Genomic DNA, 25,085 nt, shown 5'->3' with positions numbered 1-25,085 from the left:
ACAAATTGAAAAAAGTTGGGCTCAAATGTGAGCCCTGAGGAACCCCAACATTCACGGGAAGGATGGTGGCGGCAAAAGGAGGGGACCATATGGTTTGTAGACGGTTGTTTAAGAAGGAGGTGAACCATCTCAATACTGTTCCTACGTTACCGCCCTCTCCCAGTCTATGCAGTAGTCTGTTGTGAGGCACGGTATCGAAGGCCGCGGAAAGGTCCAACAACACCAAAACCACATTGCCTCCTCTGTCCAGTGTGGCTTTTATAGTTTCAGCAACTTCCAATAAGGCCGTTTCCATGCTGAAATTGGCTATGAAAACCGACTGACTCAGATACAGCAGATGGTTGGCCTCTACGTACTCCGTGGTGACTGTGTTGACACTGACCTCCCGTATCAGTCAACAAATGGGGGTGGTCAGGGTAAAAAAGAACACTTTCTCACACAGCCCCCCCCCCCACACACAAAAGGTGACGGGTAACTAATCTACTTCCTGGTAGTTCTCATCAGCTAAGTGGAAAAACCTTGAAAGTCAATTTGCATTGGCAAGAGCAAGGCATAATCAGAGACAGTAATCACCAATATAAGTAAAAAAATGGTGGTGATCAGAGCAGAAAGGATGACTTTTTCTAGGGAAAGTAGTCTGCATAGTCTATTGTGTGTCTTAGGTCAGATCACTAACTTGTGGCAGAATGACTTTCTATGGTTCAGTGTTCATGTGATGACCGTAATGCAATTCACAACTATATGGAAAGTATAAAAAAGGTAGCATTTTTTAATTCTATTCAATATATGGAATCTAGTGCTGCAGGCCATGTTTCATTTGTCCTTGCTGCCTCATAAAATGCACTGAATGGAATTGTGCCAAAGTATTGTGTTGCACAAATATTGTCTGACTAAAATATAGTGCCTTAAATGTCATTTGCAAACATTTCAGCATATTGGAGTTAACAAAATCGACACAAAATAGGACAATGTTTTTGTAGCAACATTTGGGTAGCAATGCTTATGGTAGAACATTTTTGTTATTAAAATTCTGACAAGCAGTTGCACTGAACATGGCAAATCCCTCAAGTCTTCTTCGTTGTGTAGAAGCAGATCCTTGCTGAGTCTTGGCCCTCATCTTTTTCCTCTGGCTATTCCTATTATAGGAGTACCTGACATATTGTTTTCTCTAGGTTTGGCAATGTCCACAGGTGTGTATTTCCATAATTTAGAAGGCAACTAAAAGTGAAATGCTGAGTTACTGTATGTGTGATTTGGTTACAGGTATCTGCCCTGACATTTATGGATACCTACTACAACCTTATATTTTCAATATCTACAAATCCTAATGTGTTCAGCACTTTGCACTAGATCTAACTGTCCTGTTTAGTTGGAAGAGAGAGTGTACTACTAAACATGGTATTTATCAGCTTTCAGACATTAAAAGGGGTGCACTGCTTTCAGGAAATGTGGAAATTTAAGAAAATAATTTGTATTTAAGTTAATGTATATTCAAATTCATTAAAGATTTACTAAGATTGTATTAGCACTATATCATTTTATATTTTGTTCTATATTTAAAATGATTATACAACATTTATTTCCATTAATATTTAACTTAAAATCTTTTTGATAACAAATTTTGCTTCGGTAAAATATATTTTTTTAATTTCCCAATAGTTCACCACAGGTTGACATAACAGTCTGGGCCAGATCTCCCTATTGTAAATTATAGGGAAAATTAAAGAGGTTTATTAAAATTTCCAATAAATTAAAAATAATCAGATATTGACACATTTAAATGTAGAAAAGTTTATTATGCATTAATAATTGTTAAAGATGAACAGAATGAATTAAAAGTGACTTAGATATATATATTTTTTAAATAATTATACTTTCATTTTTTAGTAAAAAAAAAGGTTGTTAAATGTTTTATGATGAAATAATAAATATGTTTCACTTTCAGATTGTATTTTCACTGCAAAATTATAATTATTTATATAATTTCATATATTTTCAATAAAATAATGCAGTTTGACAATATTCTCATGGCGGTTTATTTTAAGACCCTCCTTCCATTATTTCATGGGGGCGGGGGGGAGTGTTGCAGTATTAAATGGCCAGCCAAGTGCAGTGCTGGACTTACTAATGTGTCTTGTATGGCAGGAATAGATTACATTACTACATTTGGCTGCACACCTTTTTTCAGGGAGTAGAGAGATGTATGTCAACACCTTTGAGTAACTTTACACTCAGATTTGTAGCCAAAAGAATCAGTGAACAGCAAAAGTAGTAAAGTTACTCTATAGTGTACAGGAAAATGTATGAGGAGTATGTTACCTTTGTGAAGAGTCCCACATATTTTCGATGCATAGCATTTGTGGCATCAAATCTTATTTTCTTTACTTTGAGTGTTCCAATCATTATTGTTATTAAAAGAGACTCTTGTATTTGCTTAAACTTACATACTTTGGTCTGAGTAGAGAATCCATTATGAAAGTTTTATTATCTAATGGTCAAACCCTGATGATAAGTAGGTATACCGATTGTAATGTAATTTACAAACACTACACAAATACAAAATATACTAGAGGCGGCAGGGAAAGAACAAGTAAAGGGAATGGAAGAATAAAAATGGCCTGTCAAATGGAGAATCAGTAATTACCTCCCGGTCCCTCCAGTACACGTCCCATTTCTTAACAAAGTAGAGATGACCATCTCCATGACAGAAAAAAAGCAGGAGAATGCTGGGATACCTAAACTCAGCCCCTTCCGTTGGGAGCACATAAGCTGTACCATCCCAGCATTCAGCCTGTTCTTTTTTTCTGTCTTCCGACAGAATAGGACATGGATTTGCTGGTTCTTAACTGCTGGTGTCTTCTTGTATGTCTCGTTGGGCAGCTGGGCTGTCCTCGATGTCCTGTTCTGCGGTCTCCTGGCCTGCTGGGCTTGCTGGAAGCTGCGTTGTTGGGCGGACAGTCCTTTGTGGCTGGGGCATCGCTCCTCCCGGTCTGTTCCGGGTTGAAGGCCGGGTCTACCTGTGGCTGGGCCGGTCTGGAAGACGCGCTGCTGCTGCTGCTTGGGACACCTCGGGCCAGTCTAGGGAGTGCCCCTTGCATTCCTGTGTGCCGGCTGGGGCTGTATTTCAGCCTTTTTCCTTCTGGATGCTGTATGACAACCTGGGGGTGACAGTTGCTCCTGGTTTCCTCCTTTGCTCAGCGCTCGTGGGTGGATGGTGTCTGGGCTGGTGATTTGGGGTCAGTCTCTGTGTGATGGTGTTTGACTGCAACGTGGTAAGTACCACGTAGCATTTTCATTTCCTTACTGTGCTGCTGTACTTCTGCTGTGCTGGCCTGTGGCCTTTGCACCCTGTTCACCCCTGATGTTACCGGTGTTCAGTGGGGTCGGGCCTGGTTGGTTCGTGTATGAGTGCATACCGGGTGCTGTGGGCTTCCTTTGCTTCTTGTTATTGTTATTGTTAATTGTGATTTATAGAGCGCTTAATACCAACAGGTCTCTAAGCGCTATGAAAGGGAAGCTACAGCACCCCCGGGTGAGTATGGTCCCTAACTGTGTGGAAATAAGCCCAAGCTTCAATGAAGAGGAGGGTCTTCAAATTCTTCCTAAATGGTAGAAGGGCCTTATCAGATCGGAGATGGAGCGGGAGCCTGTTCCACACCTGTGGAATGCAGACGGAAAAGGCCCGCCCTCCTTTTTCGTGAGGTTCAACCACTGGCAGGATAGTTGGTTCCCCGCGGAAGATCTTAAAGAGGGGCTCTTTAATGTAACTTGGGGCTTGTCTTATGGGCGATACAAAGTCCCTTGAATTTGGTTCTTTCCTTGTTGAGAAGCCAATGAAGTTTTTGCAGTAGGAGGGCAGCTCTTGTATATCTAGGGAGTTTAAAAATCAGCCACCAGAAGTTTATTTCACAGGTTATCCGTTAGCCCAATATAAGGCGCGTTGCCATGGTCTAACAAGGACAAGATCATTGCTGTCACCACCGCTCGAATGTTGGAAAAAGAGAGGATAGGCGCTGAAGCCAGCCTGCCTGTCCCCAAGTAGGTGATGGTCGTCCATGAACCCTCATAAAGTTTTAAGACATGTTGTTCAAGGATTTTGGCTATAAGGGCAGTTGGGAGACAGGTCTAAAATGTTTCATAATGGTGGTATCGTCTCCCACTTTTTTGAGTAATGGAATTACTGTAGCTTCCTTAAATTTCCTGGTGGCTATCCCTGTTTCTAGAGAAAGATTAATCAGGGAAAGGACTTCTGCTTCTATCTCTGGCAAGGCTTGTTTGAAAATCTTGAGGGGGGGCAGGGATCCGCCAGTGAACCTGGCTTAATCTTCAATGCAGTATGAAGTCTTTGTTCATTTTAGGAAAAGTGGTGATAGTTTCTGTTAGACCTGTCTGCATCTGGGGATACTCTAACCAACATTATTTATTTTTGTCCCCCTTAGCCTCCCAGTGTTTCTATTTTTATTTTTATATAACCACCAGGATTTTTCAGTGCTGTCAGGGGGCTAGGTGTTCCTTGACTATGACGCCATTTTCCCCTCATATTCTGTGAGGCCTAGTTATGCTCCTGGAAAATCTAGGGACACTCAGGAACCTAAAATGGTGTCCACCAACTGACATAACGGACATTCCAGGGGAACAGGCCCATAGACTAATATGAGGAAGGTTCCAGAAACATCTAGTGGCTTCCAGAGGTCTCAGGCCACTCTATAAAAGGCCAGTGACCAGCAGCCATTTTGTGCAGTCTCAGGAGTGACCAGTGAGGAGAGAGGCGACTTGTGGAGGAGGATTGCGCACCAGAGGTGACCAGATCGACCTGTGGGCCGGCGGTCGCGTTATTGGGAAGTGCCCCCTTTCAGGCTGACCAAACCCCACTGTCACGACATCCAACAAGTGTGACCAGAGACATTGGGAACTGTTTGCAAAGCACCGGGTCGTGTGTAAGAAGACCCTCATAAACTGCAACCAAATCGACCTTTGTGAGCGACCTGCGCACCTACCCTGAAGGCTGTGGGCACAACAGGTGGACATCGAAACAGAGCTGTGTTACCCGGCTGAGGTGCGCCAGTTACATTCATCACACTCGTGACTGGCTCTCATCCTGTGAGGAAAGACGGTGACACCGGCGGAGTCTCCTACCTGTGTGGAGCGCCGACAGCGCGACTGACCCAGACGCGAGGGTGGTGCCCAGCTGATCCGCGTATTGCCGGAAGACATCATCGTGGGAGAAGAGGCGGAGTCCGGAGCCAGGAGGAAGCCGGCGGCGTCGGAAGAGGCGCGCCTGAGGCGGAGCCTGTTTGCAGGAAGGACTCGGCCGCGTCATCGGAGAAGCGCCCGAGGCGGAGCACCAGCCTGAGGGAGCGCGGAAGGAGGCAGCGACGTCACCACGGTCCCGCCGGAGGAGCGTCCAGACCAGCCGTAAGCTTCCCCAGTTCCCCCCATCCCGAAGCCGACTCCACAGAGGCCCCGTCGTATGCGCTGAGGGAAGACAACTGAGCGCGGGGACAACTCCGGTCGGATCGCCTCACAACTGAAGTAAGCAGGGAACGTGGGGAAGCGGGAGGCGGCTGTGCCAGCGGACAGGAGATTTATGAACAGGCAATAGCCAGCGCAACTGTGAGTGGGTTCTGTAAGCACTTAACCAACGCCTAGAGTTTAGCTGTTTCCTCTACTGTGCCAGGCTACCCTATGTAGTCTAGGATACCCTAGGTCTTACAGTTTCCATTATATTCTTGTGTGATGTTGCCCTTACAAGTACTTGTGGATTGATAGGAGTATTATGAATGTCAATTAAGATATCCTTGAAAGTGCCTGAAAAAATCGTCGGGAACTTATTACATAGTTCCCGACTGGTAGGGGCTTCTTGCCTTTGATTTTGGCTGAGCTCTTTAAAAATGTTAAAAGTTTCCAGGATCCTGGATTCATAGAATTCCGACTTTCTTTTAGGAACGGTGATGGATTAAACCCAGATCTTTTGACTGGGTATGAGTGTTTAATTGATTCAAATGCTCCATCCATCACCACCCCCTTTTGTACCGTTTCTTTTAAGGAGGGCTTTTTTATAGTTGATAAGATTAAGCTTATATTCCAGAAGTGTCTGTGGCTCATAGGTATGCCGCCACTGTCTTTCATAGTGATGGAGGGTCCGCTTCAACCCCCTGAGTTCTTCAGTGAACCAGGGGGTGCCCTTCCCCTTATTTTCCACTTTTATTCTACGAGCTGGTGCCAATTTATTAAAGGTCATAGTCATTTGTCTGCAAATAGAATTGCACCTCACTTTAGGATCATCAGACCAGGTTTCCCTGGGAGCCACTGCTAGTTGAGTTTCACCCAAACTGTTGGCCTGAATATTATTCCAACTCCGCACCATTTTCCGTCTGGGCGGAAGAGAGGGAGAAAAATTGTAAGACTTGTTTGGAAACTGCTGGGATAATGATCGGACCATCTGCAACTGGAAGTATCTACTAGGTTAACCAGTGACTGAGTGGACCAGACAAGGTCTAATGTGTGACCTTTCACATGGGTGGGGGTATCTACCAACTTGTGCAATCCAAATGTGGCCATTATTTCATCCAACTGTTGGGTTTGTATTTCTCTGGTAGTTGGTCCCAGCAAAAGTTAAAATCCCCTATCACCAGAAGCTGTTTGAACCGTGAGCATAGGTTAGTGACAATTTCAGTTAAATGGTCAATAAACTTGGGATGAGCTCTCGGGGTTAGTATACTACTACCACTACCATACTCATATTACTGGTGTAAGCTTTAGCTATTAGTATATCCGCTCCTTCAGGATCTTCTCCTGTTAATTTCCCCATTGTCAACTCTTTTTTATAGAGAATTGCCACTCCCACACCTCTTTTCCCATTAGGTTTATTGTGCCACAAGGCATCATAGCCTGCGGGCAATGCTGCAACGGTACCCTTTTTTTCATCCAGCACTGCATGCAGTCTCCCCGTTGAAGTCTTGACATCCTCTGTATTTTTGGTTTTGCCCCAGTCTGTCATTTTACCGTTGGCCACTGCACTCTCTGTGCTGTTTCTTGCTTGCGGATGCTTTTTGCGGTCCGTCTGTGCCACTCTGGTACTGGGTGCAGTGCTGGTCATCTGTGTCTGCTTCCCTGGCAGTTTTGCACGCCCTCAGTCCCAGTCCTAGTGGCATGCTGTTTCCTGGGCTCCCTTGGGTGGCCTGCTGCCCTTCCACCTTGTTAGTTCCTGCCCTTGTCTGCTGTGCAGTGTTCGGTGGGCTTGGGCGTGGTGGTGTTCTGGTTGGATGCTCGCCTGGGCCTCTCTGGTGCTGTCCGCTCTCGGTCCTTGAGCTGGTTCAAAAGACAATCCTTGATTCTTTCCTGGGCTGCTTGCTTGGCCCCGGCTCGGGGGTGCCTTGCTTCTTCCCTGGGATTACTGTGGCTGTTGACCTTTGTGTGTTCCATTGGTCGGTGTATGGGTTTTTGTTGGTTCTTCTCTCTCTCTTGGTTGGGGGCTCTGATTTTCCTTCCCTGAAGTGTGCTGCTCTGGGCAGGTGGTGGGTTTGCTGCTTGCCTGACCCAGTAGTGGCAGCCCTAATGCGGTTGCCTTCCTGTTCTCAGGCCTTTCCTTTGGGGTTCCCTGCCTCCTGGTTGCTGGGTTTTGTGTTTCTGCCTGTTGCCTGGGATGAATGTTATGGGACGCCTATCCCTGGTGGTGCTTTTCTTTTCCTGTGGCTGGTTCACTTCTTGAATCTTGCGTTGGGCCCTTGGGGTTTCCGGACTCGCTGTTTCCTGGGTTCCGTTGTCACCCAGGGGGGAGGTGGGGTTTCTGTGCCATCCTTCAGTCCTTGTGGACCATTGGCCTTGTTTGGCTGTTCTGGTGGTGCCCCTAATGGGCTTTCTGGATGGTGTTGGTGTTTGCCTCTTGCCTAGTGCTGGGTTGTGTTGCGCCTGGTTGCCTGGTGGGGTTTGGTTTTCCAGTTGTGGCTTCTGTCTCCCCTCTTGTGTTTCTTTTTGTGGCTTGGTCCGCTTTTTGGGGTCCTTTGCCTCTCGGCTGCAGGGCCCTTTTCCGCCTGTGGTTGCAAGGTGTTGTGTTGTGGGTCTTTCTTGGTTTCTGCCTGGGTGGCTCCTTGGTTTATCCATTGTGCGGCTCCAGTGCCCCACCCTGTCTGCCGGTTTGGTCTGCCCTGCAGCCTTTTCCATCTGGGTCTCCTCCTCACTGTTCCTGGTCTTGTCTGTGGCTGGTGGGTCTGTTGGTGGGGTAGCCGGTTTTGGGTCAAGTGTCAGCCTTTCCTGGTGTGTGGCTGCCTTGCTGCTTTCCTACTCCTCCTTGTCAGCCTTGAAGACCCGGCTGGCTTTGCCTCAGCTCTGGGGCGGTGGCTTTCCCCGTGGGACCTGTCGTTTGGGCTTGGCCTTTTCTCACTTCGGTCTGCAGCTGGTTTTGGGCCTGTGGTATCTCTGGTCCTTACTTTTGTTGGCTCTGCAGTTCCTGGGTCGTCCGGTATTCGGTTTTCCCTTTTTCTTGCCGCTCCTGCACCCCTCGATTGGTTGTGCACCTCTGAGTTCTATGGACACCTGTCTTTTGGTTTTGTGGTGCCTGGGGTGTTCTGGTATGTTGTTCGGGCCTGGGTTTTGCCTCTGTTGGGTTTTGGCCTTTATGTCCCTGTGTCTGGCCGCTCATTTGCCTGTGCGGGTGGGTCGCTGGTGCCTTCTCTGCTTCGGTGTGTCTGGATGTTGGCTGAGGGGCACTTGGTTGCTTTGGGGTTGCTTTTGGGTCCCTGCCTGGGTCCTTTCCTGGCTGCCCTTTCTCTGGTGCCTTGGTGCCTCATTTCGGTTGGGCTCTTTCGGCCTCTTGGAGGCCGGTGTTCCTGTGCCTGGTGTTCCTGTGTCCTGGGCTGGCCTTCTGTCCTTTTCCTGTGCCTCTCATTTTCCCCTGGCTGTTGCGCTGGGGCCGTTGTGTGGGTTGGCATGTGTCGGCTGCCAGGCTCCCTCCCTGTCTTCCTGCTGCTTCTCTCTCTGGGTAATAGAACTATTAATAATGGTTCTGTCGGAAAGAAATACATACTGATATAATCATACAGGACCAGGTTTTCAAGAGGAGCCGAGGTTCATTTAAGGCTGTCCCACCATTATTCAGTCCTGATGAAGACCCGCCCTTGATGCGCACAACCAGCCCATCGCCCCCCAAGGTTCGAAACATCGATGCATTCCTTCTTTCCATGAATCAACTATACAAATACCCACTAGGACCCAAGAATTAATTGATGTACCTATTGGTTTATTGCAATTATAGTTGGCTTTGTCAAAGAACCATTTGATTTGACATCAATGTATGTTTTTTTAAATGTATAACAATTTTGCACAAAATGTATGTGGTTTATATGTTGTATGTGTTTTTGTTGGACAGCAGAATTAATAATTTAACATGATTCAGATATGATGGAAATATATGACTAAAACTTTATTTCCTCTTTGGTCAGTGTGCTTTTTTTATACTGGTATAGATACCATTATCCTGGTACCCGCGCAGGGACGGATTCTCTAAGTAAGGCAATAAGAAATACTATATCAGTGTGTATTTTGTTCCAACAGAACCATTATTAATAGTTCTATTACCCACCCAGGTTCTGAGAGTTACAGGGTCACCCCATTACATGTGATGGGCTTCTCTCTGTGGGGCGTGGTTGTGGCTGGCTCCTGTGCTTTTCCCTGTGCCCCTTCTTGGTTCTGGGTTTTGGGGTTGGGTCTGTTGTCCCTTTGCCTCCCCTTCCGGCCCCTGCGGATGCCGTGTTGGGGGCCTCTGGTTTGGCTGGCCTGTCAGTTCGGCCTGCTGGCTTCTTGGGTGTTTGTAGGAGTGCCTGCAGGATTGGGCTCTGGGCTTCCATGTATTTCTCTCCTGTTTTTGCCCTTCTGTGGCTGTTCTTGTGCTTTGCCTTGGGCGGTTCATTGGTGTCCTCCTTTGTCATCCTGGTCGGTGGGTTGGCTCCTAGTTGGTGGGGGTTTGCTCCTTCCTGATGCTGGGGTTTGGTCTTTCCCGGTTCTGTGTTTGGCTCTCTGTTGTTGTCTCTCTTGGTGGTGCCCTGGTCTTGTGTGGGGCCTGCTGCAGTCCTTCCCTTGCCCTTCTGTGGGCTGGGTTCTGTTGCTGGTTGCGTTCTCCGGTGGTTACGCTTCTGGGCCCTCCCTGGCCTTTGTTGGGCTTGGTGCTGGGTTTTTGTCCTGGTGTCTCCTGCTTTCGGGGTGTGTGCCTCGGTCCCGGGCTGTTAGCTTGTCTTTGTGCCCCGGGGTCTTTTCTGCATGGGGCGGCCTTTCTGCTGCTTTCCACAGTCTCTGCTGTTGTTGGCGGCTGTCCATGCCTGCCCCGTGGCCTGGGCCGCCTCTTGGATTTCTGTACCTCTGTGCTCTCTGTTGCCGGTGTTGTTAGCTTTCAGGGGGGGGGGGACTTGCTTGTGGTTGTTGCCCCATCTCTTCCTGATTGCTACTCTGGTTTTGTTCATACATTCTTTTTGGCTTCCACTGGTCTGTTGGGGTTGGTCCTGTGTTGGTCCTGTCGTTCCTTGGTCTCTTGCTTTGGCGGGACTTCTTTGGTCTCTTCTTCCTTCCCCTTGGCTTTTAGGAGAGGTCGTTGTGGGTTGGTTCGGCGGTGAGTCGTTTTCCACCCTCGTCTGGGGGCTCGCGCTCTGTCTTTGCTCCTGCTGTGTTGGTGTCAGCGGGTGGTGTTTCTAGGCCTTCAGCCTTGCGCTGACCTGCTCTCATCTGCTCTCTGGCATTCGGCCGTGTTTTTCCCTTGTTGGGCGGCTTCCTGGTGGTGCCTGGTGCTGTGGGCTTCGCCCTTGGCTGTTTTTTATCCCTGGTCTGTTGGCCTTCCTGACTTGGTTGCACCATGTGGTTGCTTCCGCTTCTTCTGGGCCCCCTTCTGCTGGTTGTTTGGGGGAGTGATGGTTTTGGCCCCTCTGGGAGTTCCCTTGGGGCTTGGTTCTGGGCCTCTTCCAGGCCTGGCCCTGGCTCCTTGCGCTGGGTCTTCTTCCTTGGTGGCCTTGTCACTTTTCTTCTGTTCTGTTCCTGGTCCTTTCGTGGGTTCTCCTCCTCTGTGGCTGGTGGGGTGGTTCCTGGTGTTGAAGAAAGGGGTTCACTGATACACCTGGTTCTTTTAATCAACAAAGAAGAGATTGGCACAGAAGATGTAATATCAAGAAAACATATTTATCAACCTCAGATGAGGGAGACTACATCACACAGTACCCTCAGGCCACTGTAGGAGGCATTTTAAGGATTACAGAGAACAGGGGCCTTATATATGCATAGGTTACATTAGTCAGCATAAAACCAAGGGGAGGTACTTGCACATGTAAGCATGCTTACTGACTAATATGGCTATACAAAACTTGCTTGCTCAACAAAGTGAGAGAGGAAACATTTCTCCTTACATCAGCAAGAATAGCCTGACAGTTATAACATAAGGGCAGATGCATTCTGATAGCTATGCATTTCTGACCATGTGCAAGGCTCTGGAAGACGGAGAAAGCACATGGCTAACTAAGATGGCTGTCAAGTACAATATGGCTTTCAGTTGATGCTAACAGATTCCTCCGATCTTTAACTGTGTTTGTTGTCTGCCCCTTGGGTGGCGTCTCCTTGACTGGGCTCCTTGTGTGGGGGGTTTCCTGATTGTCCGTGTTAGACCTGTCTGCATCTGGGGATACTCTAACCAACATTATTTATTTTTGTCCCCCTTAGCCTCCCAGTGTTTCTATTTTTATTTTTATATAACCACCAGGATTTTTCAGTGCTGTCAGGGGGCTAGGTGTTCCTTGACTATGACGCCATTTTCCCCTCATATTCTGTGAGGCCTAGTTATGCTCCTGGAAAATCTAGGGACACTCAGGAACCTAAAATGGTGTCCACCAACTGCCATAACGGACATTCCAGGGGAACAGGCCCATAGACTAATATGAGGAAGGTTCCAGAAACATCTAGTGGCTTCCAGAGGTCTCAGGCCACTCTATAAAAGTCCAGTGACCAGCAGCCATTTTGTGCAGTCTCAGGAGTGACCAGTGAGGAGAGAGGCGACTTGTGGAGGAGGATTGCGCACCAGAGGTGACCAGATCGACCTGTGGGCCGGCGGTCGCGTTATTGGGAAGTGCCCCCTTTCAGGCTGACCAAACCCCACTGTCACGACATCCAACAAGTGTGACCAGAGACATTGGGAACTGTTTGCAAAGCACCGGGTCGTGTGTAAGAAGACCCTCATAAACTGCAACCAAATCGACCTTTGTGAGCGACCTGCGCACCTACCCTGAAGGCTGTGGGCACAACAGGTGGACATCGAAACAGAGCTGTGTTACCCGGCTGAGGTGCGCCAGTTACATTCATCACACTCGTGACTGGCTCTCATCCTGTGAGGAAAGACGGTGACACCGGCGGAGTCTCCTACCTGTGTGGAGCGCTGACAGCGCGACTGACCCAGACGCGAGGGTGGTGCCCAGCTGATCCGCGTATTGCCGGAAGACATCATCGTGGGAGAAGAGGCGGAGTCCGGAGCCAGGAGGAAGCCGGTGGCGTCAGAAGAGGCGCGCCTGAGGTTGAGCCTGTTTGCAGGAAGGACTCGGCCGCGTCATCGGAGAAGCGCCCGAGGCGGAGCGCCAGCCTGAGGGAGCGCGGAAGGAGGCAGCGACGTCACCACGGTCCCGCCGGAGGAGCGTCCAGACCAGCCGTAAGCTTCCCCGTTCCCCCCATCCCGAAGCCGACTCCACAGAGGCCCCGTCGTATGCGCTGAGGGAAGACAACTGAGCGCGGGGACAACTCCGGTCGGATCGCCTCACAACTGAAGTAAGCAGGGAACGTGGGGAAGCGGGAGGCGGCTGTGCCAGCGGACAGGAGATTTATGAACAGGCAATAGCCAGCGCAACTGTGAGTGGGTTCTGTAAGCACTTAACCAACGCCTAGAGTTTAGCTGTTTCTTCTACTGTGCCAGGCTACCCTATGTAGTCTAGGATACCCTAGGTCTAACATAATTGGTGTTTCAGCGGTGGGATTACGGATTTGTGCTTACACTCACTTAGTAGTAACGCAGTGCCTACCACGGGACCACACCTGGAGTTTTCTCCCTGCGGCCCTCCTAATCTGAATTTTGCTTTTTCTAAATTTACTTCTGGTGGTGGGTGGAGGTTGACCCCAGGTCACTTTTTGGATTTCTCCTGTGTAAAAGTTTATTCTCTAAGTGGAAATGGAGGTAAATGTGGAAGAGCTGGAAAACTATACCGTGACCCAACTAAAGGACTGGTGTCAGCAGCAAGGGGTGTTTTTTAAGAAAGGCGCCAGGAAAGGTGAGCTGCTGACCAGTATCCGGGCATGGGTGGAGGCTCATTCCGGGGAGGAAATAGATCCAGAGGGGAGTGACAGGGACACTGTCCTTGAGACCGCAACACTGTACCAGGCGGGAGGGGGGAACCTTTTAACAGGTCCTAGGACACCTTCCAGAGTGGGCAGCAGCGTCTCGGAGAGGGGTTTGACCGACGCCGAGCTAGAGGATAGGAGGGAGGAGAGGAGGATGAGATTAGAACTAGCCAGGATGGACATGGAAAGGGAGGACAAGAGGTTGGCACATGAGCGAACCATCAAAGAGATGGACCTACAAGCCCTAAACCTAAGGTCCCCCAAATCTGAGAATGGTGGCAGCGATACCAAGGCAAACATCAGAGAACCCAGACCCTATTTACCCAAAGATGTTATGGCTAGCTATGTACCCAGTGATGATATTGCAAAATGGCTAGCCGCCTATGAGGTCTCACTGAGGGCCCATGGGATCTTGGAAGCCCACTGGGGGGGTGGGTTATATAAATACATGCCACCTACTGGCAGGGATACCTTGTTGGCCCTGGAGCAAAGTGAGCAGACCTACTACCCTGCTATGAAGGTGGCGCTGATAAGGAAGTTTGGGCTAACCCCTGAGAAGTATAGGCAGAAGTTCAGGGGTAGCCACAAACTGGGCACGCAGAACTGGGTGGACTTTCTGGATTACGCCAGGAAGGCCTTGGAGGGTTGGGTGAAAGGCAGCGAGGTAGGGGACTATGAGGGTTTATATGACCTCATACTCAAGGAACACCTACTCGAGAAATGTCTTCCCGAGTTACGACAGCATCTGGTGGACAGCAAGCTGGCCAGCCCCAGGAAGCTTGCTGAGGAGGCGGACATCTAGGTTAGTACCCGGGTGTCATCTAAGGGGACTGGAGGGGATTCCCAGAAGTCTGGACAGGGCGCCCCCCAGAAGAAAGAGGGCGGGGATAATAAGAGGGAGTTCTCAAAAGGTCCACAAAATACTTCGCAAGGAAGGGGCAGAGGATTCATCCCTAAGAGTAACCCCCCTCGAAACCCTAATCCTGGCCAGAGCCAGCAGCCAAGGGTTGTTCATTGTTTTGAGTGTGGTGGTGCGGGACACTATAAAGGAGATGTGAGATGCCCAAAAAGACCACCCCCTCCCACTGGAGGAAAAGCCCCGGGAATAACTAGTGTAGTGCTCGGGGAGGAGATGCCTTTGGGTAACGGAGGGGAGCGGGCGGGTGTCACTTTAGTGTCCCTGGGTGATAAGGAGATGGTGCCAAAGACCCAGCTGCCCTCTAATACTACCAAGTATGAGCAGTGGGTCACCATCAACGGCCGTAGAGGGGAGGCTCTGAGAGACACAGGAGCCAGTATGACTATGGTAAGGAGTCAACTGGTGTCTCCAGAGCAGGTCATCCCAGATGTACTCCATCCCGCCGTGATGGCTGACGGCAGATTGGGCCACTATCCGGTGGCCGAGGTTCCCTTTGAATGGGGAGGGGTTGCAGGTCCACTTCGAGTTGCCGTAAGCCCTGCCGTGCCTGTTGACTGCCTGTTAGGAAATGATATGGAGCACAATGCTTGGAGGAGGGTGGAGTACCAGACTCACTCTGAGATGCTGGGACCCCCTGACTGGGCCTGTGTCAGCACAAGGTCCACGACTGCCCGAAGGGGGAGTTCACTTACGCTGGAGCCTGGAACAATGGCCCAGCCGGCTGCCAGAGAGGAGAAGGACAGGAGGCCGGAGGACCCTGCCTCGGCATCTCCACCTCGTGAGACAGACGGGCCACCTGCGGAGGTGGATCTGGAGTCCACAGGGGAGAATGTTGCTTCCTTGGAGAACCTACCCATCCCTACTGAATGGCATGTGGAGGGAGGTCCTTCCCGGGAAGAGTTCTGCAAAGCTCAGAAGGAGTGTCCTACTCTCGAGGGGCTGCGGCAACAGGCCAAAGCCCAGGCAGCAGGAAACATTGTAGGGAGCTACCAGATTTACTGGGAGGATGGACTCCTCTACAGTGAGCCCAAGGCACCTGGACATGGTTCATCCAAAGCCTTGGTGGTCCCTCAATGCTTTAGAGCCTTCCTTTTGGAACTGGCTCATGATATACCATTGGCAGGACACCTAGGACAGGACAAGACCTTTGCCTGGCTTGTCCCCCACTTCTACTGGCCTCGAATGAAAGTGGCGTCTGATACATATTGTCGGACGTGTGTGTCTTGCCAAGCCAGTGGGAAAACAGGGGTGAAGCTAAAAGCTCCCCTGGAACCACTACCTGTCGTTAGCACCCCCTTTGAGAGGGTGGGCATCGACATTGTAGGGCCATTGGATCCACCAACTTCAGCTGGTCACCGGTTCATCCTGGTTTTAGTGGATCATGCCACACGGTACCCAGAGGCAATTCCTCTGAGGACCAACACTGCACCCGCAGTGGCAAGGGCCCTGATGGGGATCTTCACCCGAGTGGGTTTCCCCAAGGAGGTGGTGTCCGACAGGGGGACTAACTTCCTTTCAGCATACATGCGGGCTATGTGGAAGGAGTGCGGTGTTACCTATCGGTTTACCACCCCTTACCACCCACAAACCAATGGTCTTGTGGAAAGGTTTAATAAAACCTTGAAAGGCATGATAAGAAGTCTGCCTGAGAGCCTGCGGAGGAAATGGGACGTCCTCCTACCCTGTCTCTTGTTTTCTTACAGGGAAGTGCCACAGAAGGAAGTGGGCTTAAGCCCCTTCGAACTTTTGTATGGGCACCCTGTACGGGGTCCTCTCAGCCTGGTGAAAGACGGATGGGAAAAGACTCCCAGGAAGCTTCCCCAGGATGTGGTGAGCTACATGCTGGCCTTCCAGAGCCAAATGGCTAAGTTGTGGAAGCAAGCTTCTGACAACTTGGAGGCCAGCCAAGCAGTTATGAAGGAGTGGTATGACCACAACGCTCACCCAGTGGAACTGGAGCCTGGACAAAAAGTGTGGGTAATGGAACCTGGAGAGCTAAATGCCCTCCAGTACCGTTGGACAGGCCCCTTTGAGGTATTGGAGAAAAAGGGTAAATCCACCTATTTAGTGGATCTTAAGACCCCGAGACAGCCCCACAGAGTGCTGCATGCCAATCGCCTCAAGCCACACCATGAGAGGCCCGAGGTTGTCTTAATGATGGTGACCGATGGAGCAGAGGAAGAGGAAAGCGAACCTCTCCCTGATCTTCTCTCGTCCCAAGAAAAGGATGGGTCGGTGGAGGGAGTGATTCTATCACCATCCCTGACTCCTGAACAGCAGAGAGATTGCCGCCAGATCCTGGAGCAATTTTCTTCTCTGTTCTCCCTTGTCCCGGGTAGGACCCACCTGTGTACCCATGACGTGGACACAGGAGACAGCCCACCTGTGAAGTCTAAGATCTACCGGCTGTCGGACAAGGTGAAGGCCAGCATCAAAAGTGAAGTCGCTAAGATGCTGGAGCTAGGAGTGATTGAACCTTCTAGTAGCCCTTGGTCTAGTCCGGTGGTTTTGGTACCAAAAGCTGCCCTGCCGGGCACCACACCTGAATTGAGATTCTGTGTGGACTACCGAGGACTAAATTCAGTAACCAAGACAGATGCTCATCCCATCCCTAGGGCGGATGAACTTATTGACCGGCTAGGAGCTGCCCAATATTTAAGTACCTTTGACCTAACTTCAGGGTACTGGCAGATTTCCCTTACTGAGGGGGCGAAGGAAAGGTCAGCCTTCTCTACACCTCAGGGACACTACCAGTTCTGTGTGATGCCCTTTGGGCTCAAGAACGCCCCTGCCACTTTTCAGCGGCTGGTGAACAAGGTCCTTTCTGGTATGGAAGCTTTTTCTGCTGCTTACCTGGACGACATTGCTGTCTTCAGTAGCAGCTGGGAGGACCATTTGCAGCACTTGCAAGCTGTTCTTCATGCCCTGCAACAGGCTGGCTTGACAATCAAGGCCAGCAAGTGTCAGATCGGACAGGGGTCGGTGGTGTACCTAGGCCACTTGGTGGGCAGAGGGTCGGTGCAGCCCCTCCAGGCAAAGATTGAGGCTATCATAGCCTGGGAGCCCCCCAAGACTCAAACTGAGGTCCGTGCCTTCCTGGGCCTCACTGGATACTACCGTAGCTTTGTGAAGGGGTATGGCACCATTGTGGCACCCCTCACTGAACTTACTTCCAAGAAACAACCCCGACGGGTAGTCTGGACGGAGGCTTGCCAGCGAGCCTTCATGACCTTGAAGCAAGCATTGTGTTACGCTCCGATACTCAAGGCTCCTGATTTTGCTAGAGAATTCATTGTCCAAACAGATGCGTCAGAACATGGCATTGGGGCAGTGTTATCGCAGCTAAATGATGAGGGCTTGGATCAACCCGTGCTTTTCCTGTCTAGGAGACTACTCCCCAGGGAACGGAGGTGGAGTACCATTGAGCGAGAAGCCTTTGCGGTGGTTTGGGCTCTGAAAAAGCTGCGGCCATACTTGTTTGGCTCGCACTTCCTGGTTCAGACTGACCACCGCCCCCTTCGTTGGCTAATGCAAATGAAGGGGGAAAATCCCAAGTTGTTAAGGTGGTCCATCTCCCTACAGGGAATGGACTTTCAGGTGGAACATCGGCCTGGATCGGACCATGCCAATGCAGACGGTCTATCCAGGTATTTCCGCCTTAGTGATGAGAACTCCCAAGGGATTGGATAGCTCTCCCCACTTTCAGCTGGGGGGGACGCATGTTAGACCTGTCTGCATCTGGGGATACTCTAACCAACATTATTTATTTTTGTCCCCCTTAGCCTCCCAGTGTTTCTATTTTTATTTTTATATAACCACCAGGATTTTTCAGTGCTGTCAGGGGGCTAGGTGTTCCTTGACTATGACGCCATTTTCCCCTCATATTCTGTGAGGCCTAGTTATGCTCCTGGAAAATCTAGGGACACTCAGGAACCTAAAATGGTGTCCACCAACTGCCATAACGGACATTCCAGGGGAACAGGCCCATAGACTAATATGAGGAAGGTTCCAGAAACATCTAGTGGCTTCCAGAGGTCTCAGGCCACTCTATAAAAGGCCAGTGACCAGCAGCCATTTTGTGCAGTCTCAGGAGTGACCAGTGAGGAGAGAGGCGACGTGTGGAGGAGGATTGCGCACCAGAGGTGACCAGATCGACCTGTGGGCCGGCGGTCGCGTTATTGGGAAGTGCCCCCTTTCAGGCTGACCAAACCCCACTGTCACGACATCCAACAAGTGTGACCAGAGACATTGGGAACTGTTTGCAAAGCACCGGGTCGTGTGTAAGAAGACCCTCATAAACTGCAACCAAATCGACCTTTGTGAGCGACCTGCGCACCTACCCTGAAGGCTGTGGGCACAACAGGTGGACATCGAAACAGAGCTGTGTTACCCGGCTGAGGTGCGCCAGTTACATTCATCACACTCGTGACTGGCTCTCATCCTGTGAGGAAAGACGGTGACACCGGCGGAGTCTCCTACCTGTGTGGAGCGCCGACAGCGCGACTGACCCAGACGCGAGGGTGGTGCCCAGCTGATCCGCGTATTGCCGGAAGACATCATCGTGGGAGAAGAGGCGGAGTCCGGAGCCAGGAGGAAGCCGGTGGCGTCGGAAGAGGCGCGCCTGAGGTGGAGCCTGTTTGCAGGAAGGACTCGGCCGCGTCATCGGAGAAGCGCCCGAGGCGAAGCGCCAGCCTGAGGGAGCGCGGAAGGAGGCAGCGACGTCACCACGGTCCCGCCGGAGGAGCGTCCAGACCAGCCGTAAGCTTCCCCGTTCCCCCCATCCCGAAGCCAACTCCACAGAGGCCCCGTCGTATGCGCTGAGGGAAGACAACTGAGCGCGGGGACAACTCCGGTCGGATCGCCTCACAACTGAAGTAAGCAGGGAACATGGGGAAGCGGGAGGCGGCTGTGCCAGCGGACAGGAGATTTATGAACAGGCAATAGCCAGCGCAACTGTGAGTGGGTTCTGTAAGCACTTAACCAACGCCTAGAGTTTAGCTGTTTCCTCTACTGTGCCAGGCTACCCTATGTAGTCTAGGATACCCTTGGTCTAACAGTCCCCTACTCGTTGTGGGGTTTTCGCTCTGTTGGCTTGGATGTGGGTATGGCTGGTTGCGTGCTCCTGCCTCTGTTTTTCTTTATTATTCTTTGGTCCCTTTTGCTTCCGTTCAGTGCCGCTTTTGGTAATGTGTCCCTGGTGTTGGTGGGTGTCCAGAAGGCCAGGTTGATTGCTTTGGTGTTCCCCACTTTGTTAAGGAATGGGACCAGGACTGGAGGGACCAGGAGATAATGCCTTATCACTTACTGGTAATCATCATTGCTCCTGGTACCGTTGTCCTTGTCCCATTCATTACGCTCCTCCCTCCCTCTTGGACGGCCGTTCTCCGGTTGGTGGCTTGGTATTTTAGGCTGAATGCTGCGATGGTACAGTTTATGTACTCCCAGTGGGAGGAGGTGGGTTTAGGCATCACAGCATTCTCCTGCTCTTTTTTTCTGTCGTGCAGATGATCATCTCCACTTTGTTAAGGAATGGGATGAGGACAACGGGACCAGGAGTAATGAAGATTACTGGTAAGTAATAGAGCATTAAAAGTCAGTCATTAATGTCCCAAAGCCATCAGCATAATCATTAGATCTCATTTTTTCAACTCTACCATTCACATTCACACCAAGCCACAAATAATAACCCAATCTTATTCTGATAAATATACACACATTTTAAGCCACCTGGTTTAAAGGTGTAAATTCATATTTACAAGCTATAAAGAAACATGCTAATCAATAGATGAACAGTTATGAGTTACCTCCTCTGTTATATTCCTCCAGTTGGCTCTAAAAATATACACAGTAAGTAAGAAGGCTGGAATGAAAGCACTGACTGTCATGCCGGACCATAGACCTAAGTAAAAAGGAATCAACACTATTAGAATTGGAAATTATCCACTAAATCGGTAAGTAGGGTGCCTTAGAGGCATCTTGCCCTCTGAACAGCTGGAGTCTCCTGCACACATGAGTCTGAACTGCACTTTGCCAGTTCATTGTGAAAAGGTTCTTTATTCACCTATTTCATTTATATAGAGCATCAGTGTCCACAACGGATTTGTTTAAGAATGATGAGAACATCACTAAAATGGCGGACAGTATATTTCCATATTGTAGATGGGCAATGTCACCAGGATTATTAATTGTTCCTTTGGAAAATAAACATTAATGCACCATATTACCATAATGACATTCCACAAATCCAACATAAAATAACTAATAATTGAAATATTTGACATACTCTCATTATTAGAACTTAGTTATAGTGCTTCAAGTGGCTTACATTTTCATTTTGTATAACATTCTTATAAATAAAAATATTTTAGGACAACCTACATGACAACTATTTGGTATTTCGTAGAAAAACAATTTCAGAGTATTCTAATTCTGATAAACCAGCATAGGTAAATGGTTTAACCCAAAACTTTAAGGTGGATGGAATTTACCATTTGAAATAAATCAGTTCCCAAAATAGTGTTTTTGTTGCTGCCTTCTACAATCATTTCTATTGGATGAGCCAAAAGCCCTAGTCTATCAATTTACTGTTTTTTTCCTTCTGATATTCTAATGTCAGTCTCCTCCCATGCCCCTACCCATTTTTCTTCTTCACCCATTGTATAAAGCAGATTATTTAACCTCCCCAATGCTGCGCTTTTTTTCACTTTACTCTCTAAACACTCCTTCCAATTTATTTTTAATTTTTATTAACAGCATGATATGTACATACATACAGTTCTTATATATAGTAGGGTGACAGAAATAACAGTTAAGTAATAAAAGAAAATGATACATTCTCAATGCGGGATCTATCGTTAATGATAAGTTGAAAGTAGCAGATATAAAGTATAAAGTATAAAAGTATAAAGTATAAAAAACAAATATATAAGCTTTTATAGACTTATATAGAAGTACCCCCAATTATTTCCAATATCATTAATGATCGTGCACCTCTTATTTTAGCTATTGAGAGTTCCATAGTATTTGTTTCTTTGACCAAGGATCACCATTCCATAGCGTGAGGTGGAGTACATGATATCCAGGCCCTAGCAATATCTAATCTAGCACATGCAAGAACAATAGTTACAAAGTCTTTGTGTAAGGTATTCGTAATCAATGGACCTATTAGTACCATTGATGCGTTGGGAGAGATAGGTCTGACCAATTTTTGATTGAGAATCTGTTGGACTCTCAGCCAGAAATCGGCCAATACAGGACATGAGAAAAACATATGTCACTATTAAGTCACACTTAGGACATTTAGACGTTTGACTAGTTGGATTGTTTAAAGACCATTTTGATATCCTTTCTGCTGTGTCTTCCAGGTAATTTCACCAACTCACAGATCGCAATTGCACAATTTGCCCCACATTGTTTCCCAGGACTCTTCGTTGACCCCAAAATCTTCAATATCCATGTCCAACCATTGGCACAGGTCATCAAATTCACAGGGATTTCACGAATATCTTATGCTGACAACACTCAGATGGTGCTCTCCTTTCCAGATAAGTCTTAAAATTGGGATTTTCTCAGTTTAGTAGTAGTAAAGTTAGGACTCCTAAATGCCTTCTATGAATACAGAAAGTCTTAAAATTGGGATTGTTCTCAGTTTAGTAGTAGTAAAGTTAGGACTCCTAAATTTAGGACTCTTAAATGCCTTCTGTGAATACAAAAAGTGTTAAAATTGGGATTTTTCTCAGTTTAGTAGTAGTAAAGTTAGGACTCCTAAATTTAGGACTCTTAAATGCCTTCTGTGAATACCGAAAGTCTTAAAATATTGATTTTTCTAAAGTGATAAAAATCCAAATTTTCAGACTTTTGGTATTCACAGAAGGCATTTAGGAGTCCTAAAGTTAGGACTCCTAACTTTTGTGAATGCAGAAATGAATAAGTGCCTTCTGTGAATACCAAAATGAGTAAGTGCCTGCTGTGACTACCAAACATATTAAGTGCCTTCTGTGAATACCAAAATGGTAGTAAGTTTAGGATTCTGTCTTAAGTTAGTTCTGTGAATCGGGCCCCTCATTCCCAAGCAGGGATTTGAGCTGGTCATCTGCTATATCCATATTTGCCTTTTGTTAACAATTTTGGTGAATTAATATTAAAGTTATTTGTAATTGTTCGTGGGCTAGCAGTAGTATCTATCTTTTTCATCCAGTCTTAGTTTTTTCAATAATTTGTTTTCCACTAATTGTGTTTTAGTTATTTTGGTTTGTTGAAACATTTTTCTGTTATTTTATTTTTTGAATTTGCATACCATAAAATATCACTCCAAATGTGTACACATGGTTTCTTGAAAGAATACCAGACCTATCATCAGACATACTTACACTCTAGATGTGACTCATTATTGGGACACGTCAATGGTGAGCAAATCCGTGCAGCCCTCTGCCTTCCTTTCTACAGTGTTTGCCACTAGAGCTCCTAGCCCATGTCATAACATCTTCTTGCAAAGGCGTCAGCAGATAAGTGCATCTTTTCCTCTTAGTATTCCACTTTAATCAAATATATTGATTGTACTCCCAAACTTGTATACTTTTCATAGACATTTTAAACCTTAGGTGATATAAATACTTTGCAGACCTTAATAAACCACACCATAAAATGAAGCAGAAAATGTTTTGACTTAATTAATGTAACTCTATTGAGTATAGAGGGGTGCAAGAATGGGAGAGCAGTGGGAAGAGGAGAAAAGAGGAAGAGGAGCAAAGAGGATAGATATGCAAGAAGGTGAAAGGTAACCAAAGAGAATACTTATTCACGTGATGTTAACATATTTAGAGGCACACCAAAGGACATCAATGCAACCTGAATACAATACAAAAAGCGAGCAATCCACAATGGGGAAAAGAAAAAGTCAAGGTAAAAGTGTGTAAGGAAAAGAAACTTGGAACAACTGAGAACAAAACAAATCTTTAGTGAGTAGTATCCAGGGGAATGCAATGAGTTATAAGGCATGCTAGTCACAGATTTAGAGAATAAGTGAAAGCCTAATTGCTAGCATTAGCATTGTGGAATGTATATCACTACTGGAATGTAAAGTATTGTGTTAGTTTTACAAGACATGTGAGCCCTTGATCGGCCACATCATACTTACTGCCTTCTGTAAAAAAGTGCAATGAAAGTGCTGCTCATCAGTTCACAATGCATATCATAATAAGCATGTCCCAATGATCCTATTTAATACATATTTGTCAACCACCATGCTACAAAATACTCCTCTTCCTAAATGAGCTTTTCAGATCTGGACTAGAGACATCAACGTTTAGTAAAATTTTGCTTCTACCCATCACAAAATACAGCATGGACACATGAGACCGGAGGTCGTCTAGACCAAGAGTGGTGCTATTTTACCTGAGCATATGAACACATTCACCTGAAAAAGGTGCAGGGGTGATGAGCCAATACTTTGTCAGTGTTTTTTCTTATCATTATTTATCTTTTTTATAAAACAATCCTCCCATGTTTACACTATATCTTCAGGTTACAGTAATTCGAAGTCAGTAGAACCTTTTCTTCGGAGTAATGAAAATCGTATTTTCCTTTAACTCATTAAAATTTAAAAGGTTGTCTATACCTGTTCTGAGTACACCTGTCAGCTATGAATCACTAAAATAAATTATATGTAATGGTTACATTTAATTATTTTGCAAGTGTATGGTTTTCACCCATGGGCATGTTTTTCTTTCTCTTTATATGGCACAGGCGTGTGACAAAAAACAAATGCTACCATTGCACCAGCTTCCCAAGGCCAGACCACTTGGCTTTGCAAAGGGTTGTTCCATAATTAAAGAGATCAATATTTCGGGATGTGACAGATATTATTCCTGTAGTTTGTGGAAAAGAATCCATTGACTGCAATACTTCTAAAAAGAGGATGGTGGATGCTGTTGGTGGCTCATCTCCACTGAAATGTTTGTGTGATGCCTCCCTTTGTATCTCCTCCTCTCCTGTATCCTTTATACAGTTTGTGCAGGAAAGAAACACGTCCTAAACTAAACCTTGGTTCTGCCTCACCAGGAGTGGTTCAGTAGTTATTATGCTAAAACTTCAAGTTGGCCATTGGGATCAGATGATTATGTATTACAGTCAATGTTCACTTTAAATGGCTTTAATTGCTAAGTTGTGAGAGCTGATACATTTGGATGGGCTTCTGCTGTGAAAACATTGTACTAAAGGTAGTTTGGGCGGGGCCTAACCAACCTAAATGGCTGTCAAGTTTATAGGTTGCTGATGTGTGAAATGTCTATGGCTTCAGTGTGAGTATGAGTGGCATTCTACCATCAAATCCTTGACACCTTGAATGGCACCTCCCCACTACTATGTCAAAGCAATGAACAGTATCTGATTGACTCTGTGAGTTTTTTATGACCGAATGTAGACATATTAAACCAATATGACCCCCCCCCCCCGCCCGGAAAACAGAACTTTAAGCATTTGTAATAGTTGTTAACATTGCCAGATGAATGAGTAATAACACCTAAAATTAATAATGGGTAACAATGAATACAGACATGTTTTTCCCTGAGGGGTTTTCAGTGACACCAAATAAATAACAAGTGCCAAGCTCGAGCTCTCTATGATGCCATTCAGACCCATATAGAAAAAAAACATCCCTCTAACACACAGCTGCCTATCTATGATTTAATGTTATGTATGAACCCTAAAATTATCTGCACATGCTTTGAACTTCTATACAGGGGCAGTGAAGAAATGAGAGAAGCCAAATGTAAAATGTCAAGCTCCGACTAATCAATGAATCAGAACATTTGTG

General features: G+C 47.3%; 1 protein-coding gene across 1 annotated transcript in view; it reads right to left on the bottom strand.

The window, feature by feature from the left end:
- Positions 1-25,085, bottom strand: part of LOC147718107 (multidrug and toxin extrusion protein 2-like) — a 464,065-nt gene that overhangs the window by 89,000 nt on the left and 349,980 nt on the right. Inside the window, exon 15 of the mRNA XM_086919190.1 lies at positions 20,077-20,171. Within this exon, the coding sequence (XP_086775316.1) occupies positions 20,077-20,171 (95 nt within the window). The remainder of the gene's footprint in view (positions 1-20,076; positions 20,172-25,085) is intronic.

Source organism: Lissotriton vulgaris, chromosome 4_2 (genome assembly GCF_964263255.1).
Source record: "Lissotriton vulgaris chromosome 4_2, aLisVul1.2, whole genome shotgun sequence".
In the NCBI taxonomy this organism is placed as follows: Eukaryota; Metazoa; Chordata; class Amphibia; order Caudata; family Salamandridae; genus Lissotriton; species Lissotriton vulgaris.
This window is presented reverse-complemented; position numbering and strand designations above follow the sequence as displayed.